At 41.9% G+C, this 23,589-nt stretch overlaps 1 protein-coding gene across 1 annotated transcript in view; it reads right to left on the reverse strand.

Moving 5' to 3' along the window:
* CHST8 (carbohydrate sulfotransferase 8) overlaps positions 1–14,846 on the reverse strand; it is a 210,827-nt gene extending 195,981 nt beyond the window's left edge. Inside the window, exon 1 of the mRNA XM_065416852.1 lies at positions 14,687–14,846. Coding sequence (XP_065272924.1) covers positions 14,687–14,846 — 160 coding nt within the window. The remainder of the gene's footprint in view (positions 1–14,686) is intronic.
* Positions 14,847–23,589: the final 8,743 nt, after the last annotated feature.

A 23,589-nucleotide genomic window follows, 5' to 3' on the forward strand; every position in this document is an offset into this window, starting at 1 on the left:
ATGCCAAAACACCTGGTTAATTTAAATGGGGCAGGATCAGGCCTCTGGACTCTGGGCTTGAGTAGTGAGAACACCTCTTCCGTCTGTTACTTGAATTCACTTGGAGCAAAGAAGAGAATAACCAGAACTGGTTACTTGAAATGGACTGTGGTATTTATATCACCATGACTAATATGAAGGGTAAATCAAGTACAGTTCAACCTCTGAAGTGGGGTGGGGGGAAGTAAAATTCACTCTTCTATGTTGTAGGTGTCCAATTTCAAATCTGTGATTTCATGGAGGAAAGAAATTGTGTGACTGGTCTCCATTTAGGGCAGGGGTGGGCAAACTTTTTGGCCCGAGGGCCACATCTGGGTATGAACATTGTGTGGCGGGCTTTGAATGCTCACAAAATTGGGGGTTGGAGTGCGGGAGGGGATGAGGGCTCTGGCTGGGGGTGTGGGCTCTGGGGTGGGGCTGGGTATGAGGGGATGGAGGTGCAGGAGGGTGCTCTGGGCTGGGACCGAGGGGTTCAGAGGGTTGGAGGAATCAGGGCTGGGGCAGGGATTAGGGAGGGGGTCAGGGGTTCAGGCTCTGGGTGGTGCTTACTTCAAGCAACTCCTGGAAGCAGCAGCATGTCCCCCCTCTGGCTCCTAAGTGGAGGCATGGCCAGGCCCCTTTGTGCACTGCCCCATCCACAGGCACCGCCCCCGCAGCTCCCATTGGCCTCAGTTCCCAGCCAATGGGAGCTGTGGGGGCGGTGCTTGGGGCAGGGGCAGCGTGCGGAACCCCCTGGCTGCCCCTACATGTAGGAGCTGGAGGGGGGACATGCTGCTGCTTCTGGAAGCCACGGCATACGCAGAGCAGGACAAGCCCCTGACCCTGCTCCCTGACTGGAGCAGGACAAGCCCCAGACCCCGTTACCCAGCAGGAGCTCGAGGGCTGATTAAAACGTCTGAAGGGCCGGATGCGGCCCCGGGCCGGAGTTTGCCCACCCCTGATTTAGGGGGCTTTGTGCTCAGCTTATTAGCTTGCTATAAATACTTTTGCATTTCTTAACAAACAATAAAATGGGAATGTGTTGGGAGAGGTGGGTATAATTTCAGAAAATGCTTTAGTTACCTATTTTATCTACTGAAACATCACCTAGGAGATATTCTTTCTCTGTGATGCAGCTCAATACTTCATGTAGCAAACAGCAGCACTCTTCCATAGTTCATTCAATTATGTTGTGGTGATCTTATCTCCACTGGGTCTCAATTAAGAAATGAAGCTAGTGCCTTTAGAGGAAATGACAGAGTACAATCAGAATATACTGAATTTATAATTTGATCTGTGGAACCAAGCAAGAGGAAAAATGTAGTTGGCAAATGTGTAGACATGAAGAATGTGTCATCTCTCCAAGATGCACATGCTATAGTACCTAATTAGATTGTTATATTGTTTAAGAACATTTATTGCATTTTAAAATTGAAGTTGACTTGTTTAAATTCATTAACCACTGTTCTATAATAGTGAATATTATTTCCTTCCTGCTCTCATTGTCTCCATTTTCTCACCCCTGGGAACTTTTAGCATACTGATTCTGGGCCCACAGTCTATTAACACTAATTTTGAAATTGCAGCAATTTGATTTTTGTGTTCTAATTTAATTAAACATTTTGCTCTTGGTTTTAAATATGTTTGTTTTTACTTTTAACGTATTTTAATGTGCCTATCAGAAGTAATTTCCATGAATGTTTTTCTGCATAAAAAGCAAACAAAGCTCACCTGCTAAATAATAACAAATGTGAAGGAATAGAATAGGAAGAGTTACATATTGCAGATTAGAGCCACAGTCCTGCGATGAATTCAGCATAGGTAGACTCCTCTGCATGTCTATAGTTCCACTGACCACAGAGCCTGTGTGACTCATTGCACGGGCGGGGCCTAAGGATGTCAAAAATTAGTTGGTACTATGAGATCTAATGAAAAGCATCAACCTATTTACATAGAAATGAATGGTGGATGCCACCTACTTTACTAAGTGCAGACGTGGGCTCCACTTATGTATATTTCTTCATGTTTCATAGATTTTGAAGGCCAGAAAGGACAATTATGATGATCTAATCTAACCTTTTGCATAACACAGGCCCTAGACTCCCACCTGGTACTTCCTGTGTCAAGTTCATAATTTCTGGTTCAGCTAGAGTATGCATTTCAAATTGAGATTTCTACATCTGTTCCCGGCTCATCTTTGTTTTTCTTGCCATACTAGCTACTCTTTTTCCTTGATATTCATGATAGAATTTAGTTCTCCTAGTGTTTTGCATAAAAATTAATAATTCCTTTGTACAGCACTATGACTGCATTTATTGCAATTTCACAGAGATAAAAAAAAAGCCATAATGGACCAAATTTATACGTGGTATAACTCCACGGAACTCAGTGGAGTTATCCCATTGGAGCTGGGATTGTCCTGAATGTTCTGTTGTGCAGCACTGAACCCATCAGCAGCATATAATAAATAATATCTGACTTTGTATGCTCTGGAGTAGCTTAATTGCATAGCTTAATTGCCATCAATAGCATGAGAATGAGCTGTTTATATATGCAGAACTTGCTGTGTCCCAGTTTTAATTAGGTAACAACTCGAGGGTGCTTCCTGTTTACAAGGTAATAACCATATCCTGAGCTAAATAAATGGAGACTATAAGGCAAGGTACAGCTTTTAGTTTAATAGGTTATTAAAATAAATATACCTTGATTAATATTTGAGACAAAGCTGATTATTCATAATATTTGAATGGGTTCTTGGCTGGAGCTCCAGCCCTGCAGGGTATACTTAAGTGAGAATCCCATTGACCTCAATGGGAGTTTTGCCTGAACAAGGTCTGCAGGATTGGGCCTTAAACAATTGCAGTGAACTACCATAAAATTGCAAGTCAGTACGCTCTACAATATTCTTGTTCTGTGACTGGCTCTAAATTCAGTACAACACATAGATCACAGTATTTGTCCACAGATAAGAAAAAATCACCTTCATTAATATTTTAATGTACTTCTTTTTTAATAATCTATAATTGTGCAGCGAGATGAATTCATTTCCCTGCATCATATAAACAGCCTATTTTTCCTTCATGTTATTGTCTAAATACTGAAATAACTGCATATAGAACTGCAAATGTGCATGTGTTGTTACATAAAGATAACACGAAGGGGTGAGGGTTACTCTGACTGCGGCCTCTAATTTTTTCCTCCCTGTGGCTAGACTTACGGGCATTATGCTATGCAAAAGTTTAACAAATCCCAGAACCAGGAAGACAATGCTCCTGGTTTCATTACAAGCCAGAAATTGGCAAGAAACAACAGACAGTCTCATTCTTCTGGGGGACTGGCAAGGAAGGAGGTGTGGCCAAAGCTTCTGTGAGGTATGGTGAGCTAGTAAATCTTCTCAGCAACCTCAGCCAGCAGAGGTCATGTGGAGATGCAGATAAAGGAAAGCAGCTCTTGACAGGTGAAACCCTGAGGAAGGGTGTCTTCCCTCAAGGTGAATTCCCTTCTCCAGTGTAAGGGTCCAGGCAGGAGAGATGTAAATTACACACCACCTTGCACCAGCATGGGGGCATCTGGCCCTTTGTGTACTATAGACAAAGCCAAACAACTGGGCTAATTGCTGTAAACGAGCTAATTATCTACCAGCTGAGAGATGATAAACAATTGTGTCTCCTCTTCCCCCTTGCCATGTAGACTTTTTGGTCCTGTCTGAGTTAATGGCTATCTGCTTCTCTCTCCTGTCCCCCAACAAGTAGGGTTAGAAAATTACCTCATCTAGGCTTTGATTCAGTAAAACACTTAAGCACATGCTTGAGACCCATTGCAGTTAATGTTTAAATCAGCACAGGCTTAAGTACTTTGCTGAATCAAGGTCCAATTTAACATGCTGTTCCCCACTTGTTTGCAGGGCACATCTTCATTAGGTTTCTAAACGCTCTTCTTAATTAATGGGAACTTTGGGTGTACCAGGAATTCTGAATCAGACCTTCCATCCACAGAACCACAGACTAAATTCTTCAGATAACTGTCTAATTGTCACCACTGGAATTCAAATGGGTCACAAGCCAAATCATGACAGTTTGGGCAGTTAAAGTTTTTTTCCTTTCCTCATATTTTCAGCTCTAGGTTTCCAGTCTCATAAGGAGTTATTACATTACTAAATTAAAATAATAAATCCTAGATTGTCCCAAGCAGTAAACAATGTCCAGTGCCTATGGGTAATGGCCAGACATTGTCATGCAATGCACCAATGAAAAGATAAAAGTAACCTGATTAGAAAATAGAACCACTTAAGAAAAGGAACAAGGCATCTCAACATGAGGATGGGAAATTTCACCCCAGCCTCTCCACTTTGCCATTCAAGTCATTCATTGCTCCTAAAAGGAACTTGGTGGCTCTTGGATTCTTTAGAGTCTTAGCTCCTGGAGCAGACACCTGACTTCACTGTTTCCCCTGAATATGTACATCAGCTGCCCAGCATGCTTAAGCTTCATCATTTTGAGGGACCCACAGTCTGAACTCGGGGTGCTCAACTAATGTGCTGCCAAGAGCAAAAGCACCACAAAGCCAGCCTCTGACAAGAGTTTAAAATTAAATGTGTCGTTTTCAATTGCAAGCCCTTGGGAAGCAGGCTCAGAAGCCCAACAGAGTTGACTTTGTGAAGATTTTAATAGACAGATTTTATCTGCTTTGAAGAAGAGGGAAGAAAATTTAGTGAGTTTCTGAACAGAACCGGCACAAAACAGTATAATGGCCACGCTCTAGCAAGTCTCCTCTGAATCACCACCAGCACCTCCTGCAGTGATTCATTACAAAATGGGACAAAGATAGGGTTCCGTCCTGCAAGGTGCTGAGTATTCTGACCTTGATCCTGCAAAAGACTTTAAGCACATGAGTAGTCCCAATTAACCAATTAAGCTTATCCCCTGCTATAGAACAAGCTGCCCCCCTTAAAAGAGATGGAACTAACATGCCATTTGCTGCCATCACATAGTTCAGTCTGCTTGGGTGTTCTACCCCTTCTCCCACCTTGCATCTGTCCTGTCTATTTAGAGTATTTTGGGGGCAGGGACCATCTACTGCTCTGAGTTTGTACAGTGCCTAGCACAATGGGACCTCATTCTTGGCTGGCCCTTCAGCACTATTGTAATAATAATTCAATGGGACTACTCATGTGCTTAAAGTTAAAACCAGGCTCAAGCACTCTGCTGGGCTGAGGCTAGAATGTTCAGCAGCTTGCAGGATCGAGTCTGTAGAAAATACAAGTGGAGACAATTCAATGTATTGCATAAATCAGTTAGAGATTTACCCACTGAAGTTGGGTTTTAGATCCAGCCCCTAGGGAGTAATAAATCATTATTCACTTCCAAATGAAAATCTACTATTTAGTTAGACAAAATGACAATCAGCCATAACCACTAATGATGTAGGACCTACACAAAATCAATTATTTGGCCTCTTCTGCTCCCCTCATTGTGCTAAAGCAATAGTTAATCGAGACTGACGATCCAGGTGTACAAACAAAACAGTAATAGAAAAAAAGAGCCGCTTTAATTTCAAGCTCCACTAGAAACATGAAGGGAAAATGAATGTTTATCAAATGAGAAAGGGTGACCCTGATGGAGGGATAAGGTTTTGTTTAAGCTTTTAGGAGAAAGTTAAGAGCACTGAGAAATGGAAACAATATAAAAAAAATTAAAATGGCACAATTAGAAATACACTTGAAAATGTTTTTTAATTTAGTTACAATTGTTTAAAATTATGTCCACATGTGAAACACAGCTGAATTCATTAACTGCTGACAAATGGGAGGAAACTTCCTTTCACTATCACATTGTCTATGCAAATTATACGAACTCTTTTTTTTTTTTTAAATAAAAATGTAATGGAGTGAAAATTAAGGACTGTTGATCAGCTTTTGTAATTTTCTGTAACTTCTCTTGAAATCTTTGGAAAGGGTCTTTAGAGGATGCCAGGTGATTGTTTAGAAACATGCTTTCATAAAGCCGTCATTCTTACATTTTTCTGACACATCACAGCATTGTTGATTTTGCCTATGTCATGTTGCCAAGCACCATAACTGAATGCAGCTCAACTATGGCAGGTCGCTTTTGATTTTGCCCGACATAACAAAGAGGTGTCAATTGCTGAAGGCTTATAAAAAAACAAACCTTCTTTAACAAGTCAGTTTCTAGGAGTCACTACGCACAGCAAATGGCGGCGGGGGGGAACCTGCGGAAGCTGCAAGTTGAGGGCTTCAGCTCAGTTCCAGCATACTGGCTCTCCAAGAGCTAAGCCATATTTGATAGAAAATTACAAAAATATTAAGCACTTTCCTGAGATCACATTATCAATAACTGCTGTAGTTGTCACAGGGTGGTTATGGAATCAGGACTGAGAGGAGGTGACCAAGTGACCATGAAGGTGAAGGCAAGTGGTCTATGAGACAATCTCTCTATTGTGTTCCAACACAATGAAAACAATTGGGAATGCCTGTTCTGGGCTCTAGCCTGCATATCTCCTGTTTAAAAACTCTACTGTCAAAAAGTATCAAAAAGATACTTACTTTGTATCTATTTAACCAACTTTATGACCTTGTAGATTGTAGATAGCAACTATGTGGGAACTGGCACAACTTTGCTTCAACATCTAAACGGGGTCATAGTCTGTCAAAACCAGAACCATTGCTAGCATCAAGGAAAGAAGATGAATCATATCCACAATGGTGTGTAGACTACAGCATTCCCAGGACTAGTGCTTCACCTCAATGCTGATGCGTGTAGGTCTTTCTCTTTCAATCAGAATAATAGCAAACTGATTGGAACAAGATTTAAAGGCAGAAAGGAAGAAGCTTCTTACTATGGGAAAATCTCAGTCAAAGATGATGACTAAGGCAGAGAGAAGAAGAATGGCAAATGTGGCTGTAGAAGGTGCATCCATTCCTTGAACTAATTCCATATATTTACTATTACTGCCTCTTCTGGTTAAAAAATGTAGCCTGGAGTACATTCATCTGATATACAGTTACCAGATTATTTTGCATATGGTTTGGATGGATGCTAGAGGCAGGTTAGATTTATACCAGAGAAAAGTTGTAAACTGCAGCCACATTAGTTTTGAAATTATATTTTATTTTCAATTGCATTGTCATGGATAAAAAAATGTCTAGTATGACTAACAAGTAGTGCAATGTACAGTAGGATAATATTATGGAAATGAACAGTTATCATGGAGTGATATATGCAGGACTGTAATTTGTAAGTAACAAGGTGTAGGGGTGTGTGTGTGTGTGTGTGTTCTGAATAAGTGATTAAGAAAGAGAGAATTACAATGCAGCGGCAATATTGGTCTTTGCTCTAAGGCTGCTGTGATATATAGTCAGACTGCTGCACTATGGCTCCCCTGTGCACTGATTTTTATTATAACAATTACCCTCTCCTCTTCCCCCCCTCTCTTTTCCCCTATCTCCACTGGTGAAGCAGAAAATGAAAATAAGGCAGTATTGTGTTGTAAGATTTGACTGGATGAAGCAATGACAGTACAGTTACTGCACAGACTCAACGATTCTGCCAAGTTGTATGGTTCTTGGGCTTGTTTTTGTTAGTTTGTGCCTGGTAGCTATATTAACTAACTATAGTTAATAGTGCACAGCAGTTTTCATTCTACCCCCGTTTGCACATCTTGGTAACTTTTGGGATGAATTTTCCACACTCAATCTGTTTCTAAAGGTGTTTGTCTTCTGACTTCAGTCTCCAGAGGAAAAAGCTTTCCATAAAGTCATAGATGCGGTAGTTGGTTCAACTTTACAGCAGTGGTCCTAGTATTGATTACCATAGTTCTGTTGCCAGGCCATTGACTGGCTCTTCCAGAGTTCACAAATTTTTAGCCCAGTCCTAAATTTTTAGCCTCAGTTCCATGTAGATCAACTGCATTGACTCTCAGGTGACACAACAACTTAGTTTTTCCTAGTTATCTACATTTGTAAGTTGCACTTTCACGACAGAGACTGCACTATCACAGCTGTCCCAGATTTGAGTTCTGACTAGTTTTAAGGGTCTGAAATAAACATTGTGTGCAGGCACTAACCACAGTGTTAAGGTGGCATTATATCAGCTTCTTCATTATAAATCCCAGTCGTTGGGGAGCATGTCATTTTCTGAAGAGGTTTACTGCTGAGTACAGTAATGATGGATAGGCCGTCCTGCTGGCTCATTGTAAGGCTCCAAGACAATGAGAGCAGTGGCAATTACTGAATATTTCACACAAATGTAAAATCTTTCAATGTTTAATCCCCCATCATGGGCAGGGGATTTATATTTGTAAGTCTTGATAGCAGTCAGGGGAATTTAACATATAACTTGCTTGTGCACCACTAGGAAAATGTATCTTGATTTACCCCAAAGTTTCCTTTCTGCTAGCAAGGGTCATAAAGGCACCCTTTAACTGTTTAATAATAATAATAATAATAACGAGGGCTGTTGATTAATTGTAGTGAACTCACATGATTAAAAAAGTTAATCGCGATTAATCATAGTTTTAATCGCACTGTTAAACAATAGAATACCAATTGAAATTTATTAAATATTTTGGATTTTTTCTACATTTTCATATAGATTGTATTCTGTGTTGTAACTGAAATCAAAGTGTATATTATTTTTTATTACAAATATTTGCCCTGTAAAAATGATCAAAGAAATAGTATTTTTCAATTCACCTCATATAAGTACTATAGTGCAATCTCTGTCATGAAAGTGCAACTTACAAATGTAGATATTTTTGTTACATAACTGCACTCAAAAACAAAACAATGTAAAACTTCAGAGCCTACAAGTCCACTCAGTCCTACTTCTCGCTCAGCCAATCACTAAAACAAACAAGTTTGTTTACATTTACAGGAGATAATGCTGCTCCCTTCTTGTTTACAATGTTACCTGAAAGTGAGAACAGGCATTTGCATGGCACTTTTGTAGCCAGCATTGCAAGGTATTTATGTGCCAGATATGCTAAACATTTGTATGTCCCTTCATGCTCTGGCCACCATTCCAGAGGACATGTTTCTATGCTGATGACGCTCGTTTAAAAAAAAATGTGTTAATTAAATTTGTGACTGAACTCCTTGGGGGAGAACTGTATGTCCCCTGCTCTGTTTTATCCACATTCTGCCATATATTTCATGTTATAGCAGTCTCGGATGATGACCCAGCACGTTGTTCCTTTTAAGAACCCTTTCACTGCAGATTTGACAAAATGCAAAGAAGATACCAATGTGAGATTTCTAAAGATAGCTACAGCACTCGACCCAAGGTTTAAGAATCTGAAATGCCTTCCAAAATCTGAGAGGGACAAGGTGTGGAGCATGCTTTCAGAAGTCTTAAAAGAGCAACACTACAGAACTCGAACCACAAAAAAATAAAATCAACCTTCTGCTGGTGGCATTTGACTCAGATGATGAAAATGAACATGCGTCGGTCTGCATTGCTTTGGATTGTTATCAAGCAAAACCCGTCATCAGCATGGACGCATGTCCCCTGGAATGGTGGTTGAAGCAGGAAGGGACATATGAATCTTTAGCACATCTGGTACGTAAATATCTTGCGATGCTGGCTACAACAGTGCCATGAGAACACCTGTTCTCACTTTCAGGTGACATTGTAAACAAGCAGCAGGCAGCGTTATCTCCTGGAAATGTAAACAAACTTGTTTGTCTGAGCAATTGGCTGAACAAGAAGTGGGACTGAGTGGACTTGCAGGGTCTAAAATTTTATACTGTTTTATTTTTGAATGCAGTTTTTTTTTACATAATTCTACATTTGTAAGTTCAACTTTCATGATAAAGAGATTGCACTACAGTACTTGTATTAGGGGAATTGACAAATACTATTTCTTTTGTTTTTTTATAGTGCAAATACTTGTAATCAGAAAGAAATATAAAGTGAGCACTGTACACTTTGTATTCTGTGTTGTAATTGAAATCAATATTTGAAAATGTAGGAAACATCCAAAAATATTTTTTAAAATGGTATTCTATTATTGTTTAACAATGCAATTAATTGTGATTTTTTTTATTGCTTGACAGTCCTATATTAATAATTAGTAATGTAATTGCATTTATATATAGTGCCTATCAGCAGAAGTTCTCTAGACGTATAGAAGGTTTGCCGAGATTCCGTGACAGGGCATTACATTTCTTTACTTCCTCCATGACCATCTCATTTTCATACCAATTCTCAATACAAGGCCCCCTGCACCTGACGTTCAGCATAATAACACTCTCCATAAAAGCCCATTAAGTGTCTATCATAAGTGAAGTTACTGTCTCTGTAATGACCAGAGAAATATGTATTGAATTCAGTGTATTGGCTTGGGAAATCTGTTTTGTCCACGATAAATGGCTGTCTGTCACAGCCATGTCTGTTCAGAGTGAAGTGCATTACATAAATATAAATATACAGACAGAATATTTGTCAATCAGCAAAAAAGGCTATACAGCCACTATCCAGGGCACATATACTTTGTAAGCATTGGTTTCCAATAGATAAATGTAATCAAGGTTTATATGTTCACAGAAGCCAACAGGATGGGATTGTTTCACTCGAAAGATCAGAAGAAAATTGTAACTAATGTTGTGGAAAATTACTTTGATATTGCTTTCTCAGTACAGCATCACAATTAGGTAGCAATGTGAAGCACGGGGAAAGAATAAATGAATAGTAACAAATCAACACAAACAGCTACTGTCAGGCGTACTTTGCTCAGTGAAAGTAATGTAAGCATTACTTAAAGTTTTATGACTGTAGTTTTATACTGGTTTAAATAGTACATCAAGGTTTTGCCATCATGCTTGCTTGGACTAAAACAATAAAGAACAATTTCTGGAAGAGACAGATAAAACTAAAGTACCAACATATTTTTATTAATCTTGTTTCTGAAGTTACACTATTCCAAATTAAAGATGACTGAACATATTAGCAGTGAGAAATGTCTGCTTGGTCAATGCAAAATTCTACTGTGCTTCTTTTTTTGGGTGAAAAAATGTTCTTTATTGAATTTCACACAGCATTGCAGATGAGATTGTAAATGCATTCAGCTACATAGTAACTACATGGGAAATACAAAAGCAAAGACCAATAAACAAAACTTTGTCGTATAGAATCTGTTGGCCTAAATAATATAATGACACATACATTTATTCAGTTCTATTGAGGGACCAATTATGTAAGCAAATTACAGCAATATCCTGTCTCTAAAAGAAACTAATATTTTTAGGAGCTATTCTGAGGGAGGGAGGGAAAACATCGTTTTAAGCACACCTGGTGTTTCTCTCTTGACTGATTTCCATAGAACACAGTGCACAATAAGGAAACATGGTGATTCCTCTTTTAATGAAATGAACAGTGTCTTTTCTATGTTCTACCAAGTGCCTATTGTGCTTTAGGGACAATTGCCCTGATTTTCATTGGAGCTGAACATGTGAAGCTCCTGAGTCTAGTGGCAGCTGAAGGTGCCCTGCATTTCTGAAAATCAAACCATGTAACTATTTTATAAATATCTTTCTCTCAGGGGGTATGCTCTTCTCTCCATCTGACGTCCATTAATGTAAATGGGAGTTGGGTGTGTGAATCAAGCAAGAGATTAGACAATTTTGGAAGTAACAACCCCCCTTAGAATAGTCATTTTACAACCATACACAGCAGGGCCGGCTTTAGCAGGTGCGGGGCCCCACGCAGGGACGCGAATTGTCTCGCGCCCCCCCCCCCCCCGCCCCAACTCCGCCCCGGCCCCCTCCCTGCGGGGCCCTCTTAGGCGCGGAGCCCCATTCCGGGGAATCAGCCGAATCGGCTTAAAGCCGGCCCTGATACACAGGACCCTGCCCATGAAAATCTAGTAAGTTATTGAGATAGTTTCATCTCTGAGGATGCTTCTGTTCAAACCTTGATTGGTATCTCAAGTGTAAATGGGTTGGGCCTCATCCTGTTCTTTATGTCTACCTCAAAAATCATTTCATAGTTGGTCACAATCAGCAGTCAGTGCTTGAGAGGCTCATGATTGGAAGAGCAATGGTCCAATAGGTCAGGACTAAGAGGCAATGGTAGAGAAGCATGGGAAAGCTTACACAGGGCTAGTTGAAGCCAGTGCTGTAAAGTTCTTGACTTTCATAAGTAGAACGCAAACCAACAATTTTTTTAAAAATTATGAAATTCTGATGTCCAACCGGTAGTAAACAATGGCATCAAGAGCAGATCAATACTGCAGGTGTAACTCCCACCTAGTGTGCTTGTTGCATCTATTTTTTTGTGTGCAAATAAAACCCCATATTTGCTAGAGTCAAAACTTTTCCACCTGGAACATTATATTGTACACCCAAGGATTGAATTTAATCCCAACAGGCTATAGAAGAAGAAAATTTTCTTTTATTTTAGAGGGAGTTGTCCAGGGTTATTGTGGAATTAATTTTCATGCACCTACCTATTCTTTCGAAATATTTCATGCTTAACATGAGTTCTGTTTATTTAAGGAAAAGTTAATTACAAATGTGAATACTTTTCACGGGGGATTTTGTTATTGTCGTAGTACAGAATGAAGGCAGAGCCTTGCTACTTAACAACCCTATTTTGCAGACATGATCTAAGTCTTAGAGAACTGTGTGATGAACATTGCCATTGGATTGGAGAGTATGCTGCTGTGATGGGTCAGTTCCCTGGCCACAAACCCTTTCATCCTTGAGCCATCTCCTCCACATCTCCAGAGCTTAATCCCATGGAGGTCCTTCCACAGGGAAAAGGAGAAACATTGCCATGTCGGAGATGCTGTCCCACTGCTATATCTGCTGTGGTTTTGGCTCATCCTCCATTTGCAGAGATGACATGACCCAGAATTAGAGTTTGTTACACAGACTTCTTTTTGAATTCATATAATATTAGGAAATAACTATAACATATCTGGTTTTCTCCTATATTACTAACAACAGTGCGTCATCTACTTTCACTGTAAAAACCAAAACATATTATTAGGTGAAGAATACAAGCCCTTGATAAGCTACTTTGTGTCTAGGTATTGCAGGTGTCTGCAAAAACTGTGGGCCAGTTCCTACATTCTGTGTACCCCCAACTAATCCAGTGAGCTGGGCTATTACAATGAGCACATGACGTCATAATCTGTTTCAAATGTTTCTTCTTATTGCCCTGTTCTCTTTCAAATGTGTACACGCAGCTTCCATTGACTTCAAATGGATTTATAGGCACATATCTTAGAGCAGAATTTAGCCCATTATGTCAGTTCAATATGTAAGTTGTTTTGCATTTAAATATACAAAATTATATTAAAAAAAAAAAACAAGTGACGTGACTGGCAAATCCTCCTCTTTCAATCAATTGCACAGTTTTGATTCATTATTTCCAGTTTCGGCTGAGTGGCTGCTTTCAAAATTAGAGTGCAATTGGTCTAAATAACAAATATGTTAATGTTTAAGTATGTTTGATGATACCGAGACAAGCACTTAATAAGCCTGGATGCAGAGGGTAGCACTTAATGTAATGACAATTACAGGATTCTGTGTGTCAGGGTGCAGCTCCTTTAACGTGATAGCAGTATTTTGCATTTAAAATATACAAAATATTACCAACTGCACATTAATTGTGACAAGCAAACAGAAATAATATTTAATCAAATGAACACAGTATAAAAGAACACAATGGACCAAACTCGACCCTCTGTTATACCAGAGTGAATCTAGAGTAACTCCATTGGCATCCCTCTGTCTAGGATTTTATACTGCTTACTGTATGCTCACCACTGAGGTATCATATGTAACCGAGGACTTGTCTAAATGGCTCCGCAGTGCAGGTTACAGGGGTGTGAGCTGCAGCACATATTAAAGTATTGCTCTGTAACTTCCCCAGGTAGACCCTGCTAGTGCTAGTTAAAACGTACCTACTTCACATTAACATAGTTCCGACTGGTGGACGTTTTAGTTCACACTAACAGGGTCTACAATGGGGCAGTTACAGAGAAACACTTCAGTGCATGCTGCAGCTCTACATGGGGGCATATGGGGCAATGTAGACAAGCCCTTTGTCAACATGAATCCCATGCTTATATCTGTGCATACCCGTCAACTGTCCCTCATTGTGAAGGACATCACTCATTTTAGTCCCAAAGTTACCTACTTTCCACAGAGATATGGACTCCTCAAAGTCTCATTGTTGAAAATTATTACATCAGAAATAATGAATCATGAGTTATTCACACTAAAGTACTGACTCGCACAACATTTTCAGTTTCTTGAGTGACTAATTTTCATGTGTCCCTCATTTTGGGTCTGTCTCTCACAATGCACCCCACTGGGCAATGGCAGGTTGGGTGGCATGTATCTGTATGGGTGAAGTGAGTGGAGTTATTGTGGATCTACACCAGTGTAACTGAGAGCAGAATTTGCCCCAACTCAAGCTGACATCCTTGACAAAGCAAAGATTCTCACATAACCTGACATTCTTTATTGAGTCTGATTTTTAAGCAAGATTTATTTTGAGCAAATATTTAGTCCCACGGTTGGCCTTATAAAAAATGAAATATTAGTCCCAGAGAACATTTATGCTCACATCACTTTTGTAACGTATGTAAAGAGTGTCAAAGATACAGGACAAAATTACTGGATAGAAATTGGAATGCTAACCTGGTGTCTGCTGATGAACTATGTCTTCTGGATCCTGCAGATGAATGAAGACGACAAGTCCCGCTGCTCCAAACAGCAAGATGAAGGAGAACATACACGTCAGCCTCATAATTATTGTTCTCAAACCAATCCACTTTTGACCCAGGAAAATGAACTGCATGCAATCTCCAAGACACACTCTTCACTCATAGTCTCATCTTCTCAGCTGCCATTCCATTATAATACCATCTACAAGAGGTAAAAAAATAACACACCCACATACAACATTTATTTTTCCATATCCCTTTGTAAAGACAGGTTGATTTTTTTTATTGAGAGCTAATAGTTGATCTACATATCACCCCAGTGAATCTAATTGCACGTATCTGGTCAATTTCTTCCCCATTAGTTTGTTTTTAATAAGGTATGTATCACTTTGTGTTTTCCTCTTGTTTAGAGGAAAATGTGGAATATAAAAAAAAGTATAATTTGGGGAAAATGATCATACAGTGGAATGTACTTGCACAGAAACCCCCTTTTAACAGCCTGTTTGCTCCAACTGAAGCATGTGTCACTTTTTATTTTTCACTTGTTAAACAATATGAAAACATAAAGGGTGACAATGTGGGGAAAATGATCGCATGAGCTGCATCTTGCATAGAAAACATGGAGAGAATGACAGAAACAGTTTGCAGGTTTCTGCATCATTCAATAGGAAAATGAGTTTTCTAAAACAGCCTGTACTGTAGGCCAAATATGCATTCCATTTATAAATCTAGGTGATATATTGACCTAAGGAAGCTAGTTATCCTAAGAGAAGTAATGACCCAGGTGCTTGGGTCATCTTTAACTGGCTTGGACAAAACACCCAGCTTGGACCTGGCTGGCATTGGCAGGACCGTGGACTATATGAACTATTAGCTCATTCCTTCTCTAAGATCTATGAGAGAGTTTATGGGCTCAGCTCTGTAAATACTACCAGGCATAGCACTTATTACTGTATGTAATCCCAGTGAAATTTGGAATGGGGCTAGTCACAGAACACACTACAGTTGGTACTAAAGCCCCAATTCAACAAAGCACGTAGGTAAAAGACTGAAATCAATGGTACTACTTGTGCTTAATGATAAGCACAAGATTAAGTGTCTTGTTATTTCAGCACTTAAGCATCTGCAGATTCAGACACCATGATCCTGCCTAATATATATATAGTTAAATAGTGATGATAGCTGGGTGAGACAGGGGTTGTAGCTTGGCGATTTACCTAAAATTTCAACCAGAAAGACTAATTGGAAATGTTTACACTAAAACTAAAAAAAAAAAATGGGAGGGAGGGGAGAGAAGATCCAAAAGAATGCTCTTGCATGACTAAACTCCAGGGACAGAGGACGAATACACTAGTGGTGTTATTTGTAGAATGGTCTTCAGCATTGTTATATTTCTTAGAATAGATCTCTTTCTTAGGAATGTTGTTTTAATTTTAGATTCCCATTGTATTATTTAGGGAGCATGTCATAACCCAGTGTTTGTCAAACTGGGGTCGCCTTTTGTGTAGGGAAATCCCATTTTGAGCAGAATGAGAAAGCCCTTAGCAAATGCTGACTTCCAAAACAACTAGAACCTTGTTTAAAAAAAAGATAAATCTAGATCCCGCTCCATTTTTTTCTGATTTGTTTAAAAGTTTTTATTCAAACTAAAAACAGAGTCGAAAGTCATAGAGGACATCCCAACATTCCTGTGAATACACCTATCTTATTAATATTATTTAATAATTACATTATATCATATATCCCAGAGGCCCTGTTCAGGATCAGGACTCCATCAGGTTACATCACACATTGTCCTCTCAATATGCGACGTTTAATGAAAGCTACAAGCGACATGCGCATATACTGAAGGGAAAATAGACCCCTATGATTATTTTATCCCAATGAAGGTCTGTTAAATTCACCATAAGCAAATAAAGAGGGAGCCAGGGAAAAGGGGGGGAAAAAGAGTAAACCACCTCTCAACAAAAACATAAACCTCAAAAGGTTCTAAATTATGGGTTTGGGCTTCTCCCATCTTTACTTTCCTGTAATTATTTTTTCACTCAGTTGACTTTAATTAACTTGCTGTAGGCTTGTAAGCTTGGTGAATGAGAACAATTTTTTATACATGGTAGCAAACGGGAGATTGAGAGGGAGAGAAGAAAATCCCCCTGCTGAACTAAAGAAGTGTGAGTACTAATCTTGGGGTGAGTGAGCTTGTTTGACTGTTTGGTTTTTGGCTGTTTGTGGTTTTTTTCTCTTTCAGATTATTTTAAATTTACGGGATCAGTTGGGATTGTGTGTTTGGGGACTGTTTGAGCCTTGTTCAATCATCTTTGATCAGCCCAGTGATCACCCTATGCGATTAATGAGGGAGTCAGGCTGGCAAGGAGAGGCCTTAAAAGCCAGAGGCTAAGTGACCAAGAAGAGTCAGCGAACAGAAGAGTCCGTAAGAGAGAGTCATAATATAATTGCTATGGTTAGGAAAGGCTGCATCACTAGTGCCAATGCTGCTCCTGTCTCCTCCACCTGTATCCAGACAGAGAACCTGACCATGGATGCCTCTACCCAGATTCTGGTGTGGATTTGCAGAGACTGTGGCCTGCATTTCCCACTCTCAGAAAGCCAGGATGCGGGGACCATCCAGTGTGAGAGGTGCCTGCTGGTGGAATCTCTTAGGAAGCAGATGGGAGAGCTACAGGTGGAGATAGCTAGGCTGAGGAGCATCTGTGCCCATGAGGAATTCATTGAGAATATTCATATGGAGATGTCCAAGGCTGAGGAAGCTATCCAGCTAGAGGGAATTGCTGTCACGCCCCCAGGGGAGGAGGATATGGCTCTGTCACAGGGAGGACACTGGCTACTGGTTACTTCTGGCAGCAGGCGGTGCTTCACCTCTACTCCCAACCCACCCACCATAGTGGTGAAGAACCGTTATGCTGCCCTGGCAACAAGCAATGTGGAATTGCCCCCAAAAGGTGGAGGAGAAGCCATGTACCCCCAAGGCTGGAAAGATTGTAGCCGCCACTCCCAGGAGGAAATGTAGGGTAGTGGTGGTTGGTGACTGTCTTCTGAGGGGGATGGAGGCACCCATCTGTCTCCCTGACATGGCATCCCAGGAGGAATGCTGCCTGTCAGGGGCCCATATCCGAGAAGTCACATAGGGACTGTTGAGGATCATCTGGCCCTCTGACTACTACCCCACGCTACTCATCCATGTGGACTTTAATGATACTGCGAGGTATGACCGTGAGCAGATCAGAAGTGACTACAGGGCTCTGGGAGTAAGGGTGAAGGAGTTGGGGGCACAGGTGTTCTCTTCGATCCTTCCAGTCAAAGGTAGGGGCCCAGGCAGAGGCAGATGAATCCTGGAGGTGAATGCCTGGCTGCAAGGTCATGGTGTCGCCAGGAGGGCTTTGGCTTACTTGATCAATGGGATGCAGATCTGGGAAGAAGGACTGCTAAGTAGAGATGGGGTCCACCTATCAAGGAAGGGGAAGAGCATATTTGGATACAGACTGGCTAATTTAATGAGGAGGGCTTTAAATTAGGTTCAAAAGGGGCAGGAGACAAAAGACCACAGGTAAGTCAAAAACATGGAGTCCTGGGAGAAGGGTTAGAATCTGGGAAAAGCATGGGTTGCTATAGCAAGGATAAGGAAGAGACAAGAGAGAATATAGCGGGGAAATCAAATCAGTATCTTAAATGTCAGTATACTAACACAAAAAGTATGGGGAATAGGAGTAATGGTCTCAAGTTGCAGTGGGGGAGGTTTAGGTTGGATATTAGGAAAAACTTTTTCACTAGGAGGGTGGTGAAGCACTGGAATGGGTTACCTAGGAAGGTGGTGGAATCTCCTTCCTTAGAGGTTTTTAAGGTCAGGCTTGACAAAGCCCTGGTTGGGATGATTTAGTTGGGAATTGGTCCTTCTTTGAGCAGGGGGTTGGACTAGATGACCTCCTGAGGTCCCTTCCAATCCTGATATTCTATGATAAGCAGGAAGAACTAGAAATGCTAGTCAATAAACATAACTATGACATGGTTGGCATCACAGAGACTTGGTGGGATAATACACATGACTGGTACATTGGTATAGAAAGGTACAGCTTGCTCAGGAAGGGCAGGCTGGGAAAAAAGGCTAGGTGTTGCTTTATATATCAGAAATGTACACACTTGGACTGAGTTTGAGATGGAAATAGGAGACAGACTTGTTGAAAGTCTCTGGGTAAGGATAAAAGGGGTAAAAAACAAGAGTGATGTCATGGTAGGAGTCTACTGCAGACCACCTAACCAGGAAGAGAAGGTGGATGAGGCTTTTTATAAACAACTAACAAAATCATCCAAAGCACAGGACTTGGTGGTGATGGGGGATTTCAACAACTCAGACATCTGTTGGGAAAATAACACAGCAGGGTACAGATTATCCAACCAGTTCTTAGAATGTATTGGAGACAGTTTTTTATTTCAGAAGGTGGAGAAAGTCACTAGGGGAGAGGCTGTTCTAGATTTGATTTTGACCAATAGTGAAGAACTGGTGGAGAATTTGAAAGTGGAAGGCATCTTGGGTGAAAGTGATCATAAAATGATGAGAGTTCATGATTCTAAGGAATGGTAGGAGGGAAAACTTCACAATAAAGAAAATGGATTTCAAGAAGGCAGCCTTTAGCAGACTCAGGGAGCTGGTAGGTAAGATCCCATGGGAAGCAAGTCTAAGGGGAAAAACAGTTCAAGAAAGTTGGCAGTTTTTCAGAGACACATTATTAAGGGTACGAGAACAAACCATCCTACTGCGTAGGACAGATAGGAAGTATGGCAAGAGACCACCCTGGTTTAACTAGGAGATCTTCAATGATTTGAAACTCAAAAAAGAATCCTATAAAAAGTGGAAACTAAGTCAAATTACAAAAGATGACTATAAACAAATAACACAGGTATGTAGGGACAAATTTAGAAAGGCCATGGCACAAAATGAGATTAACCTAGCTAGAGACATAAAGGGTAACAAGCATGGTTGGTGGGTATAATAGACCTGGGAAGGCACAGCTGCCGCCGCCAGTGGACACCTGGGCTGTGGTGGCTCCACCCCTTCCCCAAGGCCCCTGCTGCTACTGCTGCCCGCCCTCCATCTCCACCCCAGGTCCCCACTGCTCACTATGTCACTCCTTCTCGGGGGCGGGATGCAGACATGGTGAGCAAGCGGTGGGCACGGGGGTCTGGCAGGGAAGTGTGGCGGCTCAGACGGGCACTGGGGCCACTGGCTCTACCCGGCACTCAGGCAGGGGGCAGTTTGGCCTGGCACTGGGGCTGGCCAGGTGCTCCAGGGATGGCTTGGCTCGGCCTGGCCTGGCCCAGGGCCAGCCCGGCACTCAGGCAGGGGGGAGCGGTGCGGTGCTGGGGCAGACCAGCACTCAGGCTGGGGGGGGTGGATTGACCCGGTGCTGGGACCAGCCTGGTGCTCGGGGGGAGGGGGGCTGGCCTAGGGTGGGCAATCCAGGGCTCCTCTGGTCATGGGGGGGGGCCCTCAGGGCTCCTCCTGTTATGGGTGGGGCCTCGGGCAGAAGGGGCGGGGCCGGCGTGCTAGCCTCCCCAAAGTGGGGATCACCCGCCACCCATGGTAACAAGCAAACATTCTACAAATACAGTAGAAGCAAGAGGACGACCAAGGACAGGGTAGGCCCGTTAAGGGGTGGGGGGAACAATAACAGAAAATGTGGAAATGCTGAAGTGCTAAATGACTTTAGTTTCAGTTTTCACCAAAATATTTAGTAGCAACTGGACATGTAACTTAATGAATGCCAGTGAAAATGAGGTAGGATCAGAGGCTAAAATAAGGAAAGAACAAGTTAAAAACTACTTAAACAAGTTAGATATTTTCAAGTCACCAGGGCCTGATGAAATACATCCTAGAATACTCAAGGAGCTGATTGATGAGATATCTGAGCCATTAGCAATTATCTTCAAAAAGTCATGGAAGACGGGTAAGATTCCAGAGGACTGGAAAAGGGCAAATATAGTGCCCATCTATAAAAAGGGGAATAAGGACAACCCGGGGGATTACAGACTTGTCATCTTAACTTCTGTACCCAGAAAAATAATAGAGCAAATAATTAAGCAATCAATTTGCAAACACCTAGAAGCTAATAAGGTGATAAGTAACTGTCAGCATGGATTTGTCAAAAACAAATTGTGTCAAACCAACCTGATAGCTTTCTTTGACAGGGTAACAAGCCTTGTGGATAGGGAGGAAGAGATAGATGTGTATATCTTGACTTTAGTAAGGCTTTTGATACTGTCTCATATGACCGTCTCATAAACAAACTAGAGAAATACAAACTAGATGGAGTTACTATAAGGTGGGTGCATAACTGGTTGGAAAATCGTTCCCAGAGAGTAGTTATCAGTGGTTTACAGTCAAGCTGGAAGGGCATATCAAGTGGGGTCCCACAGGGATCAGTTCTGTATGTGGTTCTATTCAATATCTTCAGTGATTTAGATAATGGCATAGAGCAGGGGTCGGCAATGTTCGGCATACGGCTCGCCAGGGTTAGCACCCTAGCGGGCCGGGCCAGTTTATTTACCTGCTGACGCGGCAGGTTCGGCCGATCGCAACCCCCACTCGCCGCGGTTCGCCGTCCCTGGCCAATGGGGGCGGCGGGAAGCGGCGCGGGCCGAGGGATGTGCTGGCCGCGGCTTCCCGCCGCCCCCATTGGCCTGGGACGGCGAACCGCGGCGAGTGGGGGCCGCGATCGGCCGAACCTGCCGCGTCAGCAGGTAAATAAACTGGCCCGGCCCGCTAGGGTGCTTACCCTGGCGAGCCACGTGCCGAACGTTGCCGACCCCTGGCATAGAGAGTACACTTATAAAGATTGTGGACGATACCAAGCTGGGAGGGGTTGAAAGTGCTTTGGAGGATAGGATTAAAATTCAAAATGACCTGGACAAACTGGAGAAATGGTCTGAAATAAATAGGATGAAATTCAATAAGGACAAATGCAAAGTACTCAATTTAGGAAGGAACAATCAGTTGCACACATACAAAATGGGAAATGACCGCCTAAGAAGGAGTACTGCGGAAAGGGATCTGGGGGTCATAGTGGAACACAAGCAAAATATGAGTCAACAGTGTAAACATGACCTATGACCTATGAGGGAAGATTGAAAAAAATTGGGTTTGTTTAGTCTGGAGATGGGAAGACTGAGGGGGGACATGATAACAGTTTTCAAGTGCATAAAAAGGTGTTACAAGGAGGAGGGAGAAAAATTGTTCTCCTTCATCTCTGAGGATAGGACAAGAAGCAACGGGCTTAAATTACAGCAAAGACAGTTTAGGTTGGACATTAGAAAAAAACTTCCTGTCAGGGTGGTTAAGCACTGAAATAAATTGCCTAGGGAGGTTGTGTAATCTCCATCATTGGAGATTTTTAAGAGCAGGTTAGACAAACACCTGTCAGGAATGGTCTAGATAATACTTAGTCCTGCCTTGAGTGCAGGGAACTGGATGGGAAGACCTCTCGAGGTCCCTTCCAGTCCTACGCTTCTATGCTAGAGATGCATTCCCTAGGCCTTTCTAAATCCAGTGTTTAAGTTGCGGAAGCACAAACTCTAAAACCAGTTATACGCACCAATGAAATATACTTGTTGGAAAAATACCAAGGAGAGGTTATTAAAAGACTCTAATCATATGTCATTTGTAAACTGGTCAATAAGATAAAATCAGTATTGGGACTATACAGTATTATTGCAGCTGCAGTGGATAAGGCAGCATGAAGTTTTCCATTCTAACTTCTGTTGTCAAGCTGACCATAACTTTCTAGACGACATAGGAATTATATCTCACAAAGTGGCTCACTCAGAACAGGCAAAAATGCAGTGAAATATATGTAATTTATACTCTCACTACACTTTTTCTGGTGGCTAAACCCCTTTCTCCCAATCAAGTTTGTATATGGTTGCCCTGTCACAATAAAATGCCCCCCCATGGGATCCCCTGGGTCAGCACCAGCGTTGTATATTGCTAATGCCTTTATATGCATTGGAAAGTATCTTGGGAAGGGTTGAAGGTGTGAGTCTGGAGTGGAAGATTCCTTTGCAGGTTACAAGAGGTTGGAGCGGGAGGAAGGGAGAAAGGAACAGATTAACTCGACGATCCAGCTAGGCCCGAAGATAAGGAACGAAACTGCAGCCCAAGGCCAGCACACACAAACAAGCTCTCTGCTGCCAAACAGCCAGAAGCCTGTATCTCAACCCTGGCCAGCCGTGATAAAGGAGAACTAGGCCAGACAGAACTGAAGGAGTTGCAAAACTAGTAAGATTGCGAAGGTCAGTGAGTTAAAAAACAACAGTCTCGCGACCCTGAAACCGGAGTGTTTTGGGGAAACTAAGGGAGCCATGGAACGCCAGTTCGGACTGGTACTGAGAGCACGGGGGACAAGGGTCCCTGGACGAAAACGTCCCCGGAAGAACCCAGGGCTTAAAACCCTCCCGAGAACTGAAGCAAGTCGAAGATTTACAGCAGACCCTAGACGACCTGAGCACAGGGCAAAACTCTCGTCTACTCTTCCCCCCCTCTTCTTCTTACGTTACACCCATTGTGCATGTGTAAGTATAAAAGTGGGTTAGGGCTCGGGCACTAACACTTTCTTCCTCCCTCTGAGTGACGTGGGGCGTGCCTAGCACTCACTGCTGTTATTTGGTTAATAAAGCTTTAAACTTAGTCACTTGGTGTGCTCCTTCATCTCCTCTCCTAAAGATCGTGCGGCTTCAGCCTGATCACCTGAAGCCCCTGGCAGATTGGTAACATAAATCTGTCACAGCCCCTCACCGTGGTATCTGAGCACTCTGTCCTTGAAAGCAGCAGGAGTATGTGCATTTGATGATAATTAGCACCTTCCTGAT

This window comes from Emys orbicularis, chromosome 14 (assembly GCF_028017835.1).
Source record: "Emys orbicularis isolate rEmyOrb1 chromosome 14, rEmyOrb1.hap1, whole genome shotgun sequence".
Lineage (NCBI taxonomy): Eukaryota > Metazoa > Chordata > Testudines > Emydidae > Emys > Emys orbicularis.